This window comes from Salvelinus alpinus, chromosome 6, assembly GCF_045679555.1.
Source record: "Salvelinus alpinus chromosome 6, SLU_Salpinus.1, whole genome shotgun sequence".
NCBI lineage: Eukaryota > Metazoa > Chordata > Actinopteri > Salmoniformes > Salmonidae > Salvelinus > Salvelinus alpinus.
The window spans coordinates 53216935-53225803 of NC_092091.1; the positions used below are offsets into that span (position 1 = coordinate 53216935).

The following is an 8869-nucleotide window of genomic DNA, read 5'->3' on the forward strand; positions in this document are numbered from 1 at the left end:
AGAGAGACAGATTAGTGGAGAATCACATTGTAATCAAGCAGTGTGCAGGAATATCTTCAGGTTTCTTCTTTCTGGTCATGCTCACTTTAAAATGAAATGTCACCATTTGGGTGTATGAGTCAGTGTGCTGACCTGTGGATCCTTTGGGCATTCGACCAGAGTACAGACACTCCCCACTGGGAACAAACTGGTTGTATCAACGTTGTTTTAATGTTATTTGTCAATGTATTGAGACATGGAATCTAGGTGGAAAATACATTGTATTTGCAAAAAGTCATCAACTGTTGTTTTGAGGGTAAAATTTCAACCACAGGATTATGTCATCATGGTAACCAATTTTCAACATAGACATACCTTGTTGAATTTGTACATTTGAAGCTACTTCAGATCTTCAACGTTATATCCACTATCAGAAAAAAGCTATAAGCTGGGCAGCACCTCCTACTGGAGAGTTGATCTATCTACAGCCATCCATTTGCTGCATTCAAAGATAACCAACCATTAATAACTTGCACTATGTACTTCCAGGATTTTAACTAAGCCCAGCTCTGCTTAGCTTTAATATTTGTCACTGACTACTACCAATTTGTTATAGTGAGAATGATTTTTGAGAGATTTCTTGATAACTAAATAGATTAACTGTTGTTATCGAAGTATTTTCAAGGGGTGGGTTTAACAGAACAAATGTTAAGTCATATATCATCAATGATACTATTTAGAACTATATTAGGCCTTTTATTATTATTATTATTATAGAATTTGCAAAGTCATCAACAGATATTGTCTCAAGTCAACCCAGGGTTCAACTAAAAATAGACAATGCATATGGGCCTAGGATTTCAAGCTTTGGTTGATTTGAAATGTAATATTAAAGTTAATAATTAATATGTTGGACTCACATCTCCATCTCACATCTCCATCTCTAAGTAAAATAATAGGACTAAATCAAATCAAACTTTATTTAAAGTGTGTTTAAAGTTTGATATGATTTAGTCATATTCTTTAACTTAGATTTTTGGTTGAGATGGAGATGGTTATTTCAACATATCAATGATTAATTTGTAGACAAACTGGAATTAAAGTCAGACTAAGTCAGTGGTACAAAAGATACAATTCCTTCAAATGTTGATTTTTGTTTGTGTGGACAACTAAACACTATTCAATATCACTTTTGCAATTAACTTTTTCCTATTAACTTGTCCAAAAGTTAACAAATTATATTTTGGATTCACCTCTCCAACTAAACCAAAAATATAATTTAAAGAATAGGATTAAGCCAGTGGCTCAGATTAAACTATCCAAGCATTAGATTCATTCCCTTTAAATGTTGATGATTGTATTACAAATATAACTTTTGTAACACAGTTAATAGCCTAAAGTTAGGCTATTTTACAAACTAATGTAACAGTATTTATTCAATTTTAAAATGAGTAACACATCCAGAGCCACGTTTTGACGTTACACTAACTATAAATGTCTTCTTATGTAATCATAGAAAGCATGCATGTTCAAAATAGCATGCAAAGGTCGCAGGTCTGTGGAAATCTTCACAGTTGCTATAATAATCTGTGCAGAATATTGAACAGCATTGATAGCACTATGTACTTTTAATGTCATCTCAACTACAATCCAGGTAATTCAGAGTTCAGAGCGAAGCACACAGAAACTAGAGGCCATGAGTAACTTAAAAAAGAATGGCTGAGCTGTTGATAAATCAGATTTTACGTGTCCATTTAAATCCTTTGTAAATCCACTCCACAATGGCCTAACAACTTGAAACCGTTTAGGTTCATCAGAGACATTACCATGATGAACCATGTTAAGTTTGTCATTCATATCCTAAAACATAAGGAAACTATTAACAATTCACTTTTTTGACAAAGTTACGCTAATGCTTAAAATATTCATAAAGAAACTTGTCATGGAATAAAAGTCAGATTCACTCCAAATTTGGTCTTTGGTCACAATAGTCCCTACGTTGATGCATTCAAAGATGGCCACACTATACCAGTAGGTGGATATTAGCACATACACTAATATGTTAAAATATGCTGAAAGTACACACAAAATGTAGAATGTAGGCCTACGGTACATGTCTTAACTTAGTTGAAAAGCTAAGGGATTGGCCAAAAGATGGCGAATTTATTGACAAACCAAAACTCAGATTTTCCTTGTCCATATAAACCAATGTAAATTGACACCACAGTGGCCTGTCAACTTCAAACTTATCATCGATATCATGGCCGTCTCTAAAATGAACCATACTGAATTTGGTATTTATATTTCAAAAAACAAGGAAACTATTAACAACTCATTCTTTGCATGTGTAACGCTAATGCTCAAAATCGTCTGCATTCATCTTATCCTCGTGAACCATACGTCAGATTCACTTCAGATTTTGTATTTAGACACATTACATCAGTCTTTAATGGTTTTTGAGAAAAGATTGTTGCTGCATTCAAATATGTCCATTCTGTAATTATAGATGCATGTTAGCACATATGCTAATGCTACAAATACTTTTGAAAAATTATATTTTCCAAAGTATTTGTAGCATTATCTTATTTGCTATAGTACACCTATAGGTACAGTGTGGCCATATTTGAATGAAGCAACGAGTTTTTAAGTTAGATTGACTCGAGATTTGGTATATAGACTCTAATAAATTTTTGAATTATAAGGTGCTGCATTCAAAGTCGGCCCAGAATTGAAAGATGACCACAATATACCAATTAACACAAATCTTAACATAAACCATTAGTCAAATTTCCCCCAGAATTGGAATGTAAACTCAAAGCATGAAGTAATAACTTTAAGAATGATTACCTGCTGCATTCAAAGATAACCAACCTACAGCACTAGACTAAACTTCACTTGAGTCATCCTTGTGGTATTGAGAGATAAACATAGTAATGCTATCACTGATTGCGCATAAAGGAATATAGTTACATGATAGAGTGCTTGCTTTGCTATCCAACTGATCTCTATCCTTTCTGTCATCCTGTGAACCCCGTTCATTGCTGCTCACAGCTATATATTGGTTTTGCTATTAGAATGAAGCACAGTGAGAACACATGAAGTTGTTGTACACTGAGTATATAAAACATTAAGGACACCTGCTCTTTCCATTACATAGATTGACCAGGTGAATCCAGGTGAAAGCTATGATCCCTTGTTGAAGGTATTCCTAATGTTTGGTATACTCAGTGTATGGATACAAAATATCTGACATTGCATTCCCATTTGAATTTTGTTGTGCTTCTATATGATGGAACGTGCAGTGATAACACGTTTAGATGACAACTAAACCAAACATCAGACATTGTTTTTTCAATGGAATTTGGTTGTGCTTTTAGAAGGTAGTGACACATTGGGAATTCAACAAACTTCAGGCTGTCTTTTTGAGTGGGTGAATAAAGGTTGAAATCTTACTGATCAATATCTCATCCAAATATTACCAACATTTCCACGTTTAAATGACGTGGTGTGCCCAGTGGGTCAGAATTCAGTAATTAGTTTGTTAGAATTTGAGATGTGTGAACATGTATTTTTTGACACAGAATAAGGAGAGGCTTTCCACAGATGCCCTTTCAACAGCAGAGAAGTTGTCACTAGTAAATATTCCATGACATTGATGTTTGAGTAAACAGCGGCCAAATGAGAGGAATTTTGAATATTGCAGGAAGGATAGCAGATGTTTGTGTGTTTTTCTTTTTTAAGGAGTCCTTATGTATTTTCAAGCTTTATTAAACAGATTGGAAATTACAAGGGGGATATGGGTGTACATAACATGTAATAAAGCATTATACAAGGCTAATAATAATTCCTTTCCTATCTACTCAGGAGGCACAGAAGAAGGACGAGAAGCTGCTGAAGTTCCCTGAGAAACTTCAGGACATCCAGAGCGCTTCCAGGTAAAAAGTCCTTGCGGTCTTCATGATGTCGGAAACTTGCAAACTGGGAAAAAGCCATTTGAACAGCCCTCCAACTCATAATTTCTGTAAAGTAGGACACTCGGGTGTCAACTATGTGTCGCAACTTCTTCGACATGCTGAACTATGGCGTCACCTATTGAGGAAATGACTTAGAGAACAGCATTCTCAGCAGTTAAATGCAACAACAGTCCATTATTTATCAAAAGCAATCTATTGATTCTGTGAGCATAATAACTGTAGTTTATGATTGACGTACCTAGTTAGCCGTTAGCCAATGGGCAATTTCAACGACTTCAAAGCACGTGAATAGATACAACTTAATGCTCAGAGTTTGCACGTTTTATTTCCGTAACACTCTGACATGTCAAGAACGCAGCATTTGCACTGCTTTCCTTTGACAAGAGCCTTACAACTAGTTCACCTAGAAGACTCCCAGTCAATTTCATACCCGTTATCTATGGATGCCCTATACCGTATAAGGACTTTTATGGGTCTCTTTTCACAATCAAGATCACTAACTCAGTTCCTGGAATGCTATGTGTAGCTTTTAGGTTCTTGCTTCAGCCACTGCCCTTAGAGAGCATTAGCAGGATTATTTCCCTCCATTAGCCATATCTGTATATGTTGCCTTTATATGACTACTACTGGATGATGATTTGTGCTTAATGCTGCTGTCTAGTAACATTTCTGCAGCCCCACCCCAATCGCTTAGCCGTTTACCTAAACAAGTGGTGGGGTGTCCTGTTTGTTGTTTTCTGAACTGCAGACTGCTGCTTTAATAAGACTGCAGCTTTAAGTCTGGTTACATTTCTCCAGCCGCATACCTCAGCTGTTTACCAAGTGGCGAGGTGACCACTTTGTTGTTTTATGAATCGCAGACTGCAGCTTTAACGCCATAGAAAAAAATATATGGTACAAGACATACTCATAGTATAAATGCAATCAAATGAAGAGGTTGATTATTGGCTAGAATAACAGCAGCACTGAATTAAATCACAGATCCCTACTAACGCCTTGAGTTGAATTTCAAATTAATTTAAACTCCCAATGGCTCTGGCAGTATACTGCACTGTTTAGGATGCATTATCTTCCCTGTGGCTGTCAAGCTCTTTTACAAGGTCACCTCTGCATGCTACAGTTCAGCTCTCCCTCTCTCCTGGTGTGCCAACAGTTAATGCTAACACATCATCCTTACTTCCAGCCTCTCTAACTGTCGTGCCTTCACCATTATCGAATGCACTGTAGATAGGCCTTTGAATTCAATGGTCAAATATAGACAAGTGCCATACAGTGTAACATGGTCCACTTCTGCCACAGTGAACCACAACATAGCAATATCTAAAGCAACATCAATACCACTGACCGATACAAGCCAAGGCATTTCTGTTTTCAGGGTCAGCAGTACTTCAAGTCTCAGGAATACAAAGTCACATTTTACAATGCTGACATAGCCATCTGCTACAGCAGTCCACAAAGTTTCAGAATCTTAAACTATTCACATTTATTATAATATATATATATACAGTGGGGAGAAGAAGTATTTGATACACTGCCGATTTTGCAGGTTTTCCTACTTACAAAGCATGTAGAGGTCTGTAATTTTTATCATAGGTACACTTCAACTGTGAGAGGCGGAATCTTAAACAAAAATCCAGAAAATCACATTGTATGATTTTTAAGTAATTAATTTGCATTTTATTGCATGACATAAGTATTTGATACATCCGAAAAGCAGAACTTAATATTTGGTACAGAAGCCTTTGTTTGCAATTACAGAGATCATACGTTTCCTGTAGTTCTTGACCAGGTTTGCACACACTGCAGCAGGGATTTTGGCCCACTCCTCCATACAGATCTTCTCCAGATCCTTCAGGTTTCGGGGCTGTCGCTGGGCAATACGGACTTTCAGCTCCCTCCAAAGATTTTCTATTGGGTTCAGGTCTGGAGACTGGCTAGGCCACTCCAGGACCTTGAGATGCTTCTTACGGAGCCACTCCTTAGTTGCCCTGGCTGTGTGTTTCAGGTTGTTGTCATGCTGGAAGACCCAGCCACGACCCATCTTCAATGCTTTTACTGAGGGAAGGAGGTTGTTGGCCAAGATCTCGCGATACATGGCCCCATCCATCCTCCCCTCAATACGGTGCAGTCGTCCTGTCCCCTTTGCAGAAAAGCATCCCCAAAGAATGATGTTTCCACGTCCAGGCTTCACGGTTGGGATGGTGTTCTTGGGGTTGTACTCATCCTTCTTCTTCCTCCAAACACGGCGAGTGGAGTTTAGACCAAAAAGCTCTATTTTTGTCTCATCAGACCACATGACCTTCTCCCATTCCTCCTCTGGATCATCCAGATGGTCATTGGCAATTTTCAGACGGGCCTGGACATGCGCTGGCTTGAGCAGGGGGACCTTGCGTGCACTGCAGGATTTTAATCTATGACGGCGTAGTGTGTTACTAAATCAAATCAAATCAAATCAAATTTTATTAGTCACATACACATGGTTAGCAGATGTTAATGCGAGTGTAGCGAAATGCTTGTGCTTCTAGTTCCGACAATGCAGTAATAACCAACAAGTAATCTAACCTAACAATTCCACAACTACTACCTTACACACACACACAAGTGTAAAGGGATAAAGAATATGTACATAAAGATATATGAATGAGTGGTGGTACAGAACGGCATGGCAGATGCAGTAGATGGTATAGAGTACGGTATATACATATGAGATGAGTACTGTAGGGTATGTAAACATAAAGTGGCATAGTTTAAAGTGGCTAGTGGTACATGTATTACATAAAGATGGCAAGATGCAGTAGATGATATAGAGTACAGTATATACATATGAGATGGGTAATGTAGGGTATGTAAACATTATATTAAGTGGCATTGTTTAAAGTGGCTAGTGGTACATTTTTACATAATTTCCATCAATTCCCATTTTTAAAGTGGCTGGAGTTGAGTCAGTATGTTGGCAGCGGCCGCTAAATGTTAGTGGTGGCTGTTTAACAGTCTGATGGCCTTGAGATAGAAGCTGTTTTTCAGTCTCTCGGTCCCTGCTTTGATGCACCTGTACTGACCTCGCCTTCTGGATGATAGCGGGGTGAACAGGCAGTGGCTTGGGTGGTTGTTGTCCTTGATGATCTTTATGGCCTTCCTGTGACATCGGGTGGTGTAGGTGTCCTGGAGGGCAGGTAGTTTGCCCCTGGTGATGCGTTCTGCAGACCTCACTACCCTCTGGAGAGCCTTACGGTTGTGGGCGGAGCAGTTGCCGTACCAGGCGGTGATACAGCCCGACAGGATGCTCTCGATTGTGCATCTGTAGAAGTTTGTGAGTGCTTTATGTGACAAGCCGAATTTCTTCAGCCTCCTGAGGTTGAAGAGGCGCTGCTGCGCCTTCTTCACAACGCTGTCTGTGTGGGTGGACCAATTCAGTTTGTCCGTGATGTGTACACCGAGGAACTTAAAACTTTCCACCTTCTCCACTACTGACCCGTCGATGTGGATAGGGGGGTGCTCCCTCTGCTGTTTCCTGAAGTCCACAATCATCTCCTTTGTTTTGTTGACGTTGAGTGTGAGGTTATTTTCCTGACACCACACTCCGAGGGCCCTCACCTCCTCCCTGTAGGCCGTCTCGTCGTTGTTGGTAATCAAGCCTACCACTGTAGTGTCATCCGCAAACTTGATGATTGAGTTGGAGGCGTGCATGGCCACGCAGTCGTGGGTGAACAGGGAGTACAGGAGAGGGCTCAGAACGCACCCTTGTGGGGCCCCAGTGTTGAGGATCAGCGGGGTGGAGATGTTGTTACCTACCCTCACCACCTGGGGGCGGCCCGTCAGGAAGTCCAGGACCCAGTTGCACAGGGCGGGGTCGAGACCCAGGGTCTCGAGCTTGATGACGAGTTTGGAGGGTACTATGGTGTTAAATGCTGAGCTGTAATCGATGAACAGCATTCTCACATGGGTATTCCTCTTGTCCAGATGGGTTAGGGCAGTGTGCAGTGTGGTTGCGATTGCGTCGTCTGTGGACCTATTGGGTCGGTAAGCAAATTGGAGTGGGTCTAGGGTGTCCGGTAGGGTGGAGGTGATATGGTCCTTGACTAGTCTCTCAAAGCACTTCATGATGACGGAAGTGAGTGCTACGGGGCGGTAGTCGTTTAGCTCAGTTACCTTAGCTTTCTTGGGAACAGGAACAATGGTGGCCCTCTTGAAGCATGTGGGAACAGCAGACTGGGATAAGGATTGATTGAATATGTCCGTAAACACACCAGCCAGCTGGTCTGCGCATGCTCTGAGGACGCGGCTGGGAATGCCGTCTGGGCCTGCAGCCTTGCGAGGGTTAACACGTTTAAATGTTTTACTCACCTCGGCTGCAGTGAAGGAGAGCCCGCAGGTTTTGGTAGGGGGCCGTGTCAGTGGCACTGTATTGTCCTCAAAGCGGGCAAAAAAGTTGTTTAGCCTGTCTGGGAGCAAGACATCCTGGTCCGCGACGGGGCTGGTTTTCTTTTTGTAATCCGTGATTGACTGTAGACCCTGCCACATACCTCTTGTGTCTGAGCTGTTGAATTGCGACTCGATTTTGTCTCTGTACTGGGACTTAGCCTGTTTGATTGCCTTGCGGAGAGAATAGCTACACTGTTTGTATTCGGTCATGCTTCCGGTCACCTTGCCCTGGTTAAAAGCAGTGGTTCGCGCTTTCAGTTTCACGCGAATGCTGCCGTCAATCCACGGTTTCTGGTTTGGGAATGTTTTAATCGTTGCTGTGGGTACGACATCGTCAATGCACTTCCTAATGAACTCGCTCACCGAATCAGCATATTCGTCAATATTGTTGTTGGACGCGATGCGGAACATATTCCAATCCGCGTGATCGAAGCAGTCTTGAAGCGTGGATTCAGATTGGTCGGACCAGCGTTGAACAGACCTGACCACGACTC

At 40.8% G+C, this 8869-nt stretch overlaps 1 protein-coding gene across 1 annotated transcript in view; it reads left to right on the top strand.

Annotated features, from left to right (window-relative positions):
• Nucleotides 1–8869, top strand: part of fhdc1 (FH2 domain containing 1) — a 62856-nt gene that overhangs the window by 42817 nt on the left and 11170 nt on the right. The window contains exon 9 of the mRNA XM_071407000.1: nt 3844–3914. Coding sequence (XP_071263101.1) covers nt 3844–3914 — 71 coding nt within the window. The remainder of the gene's footprint in view (nt 1–3843; nt 3915–8869) is intronic.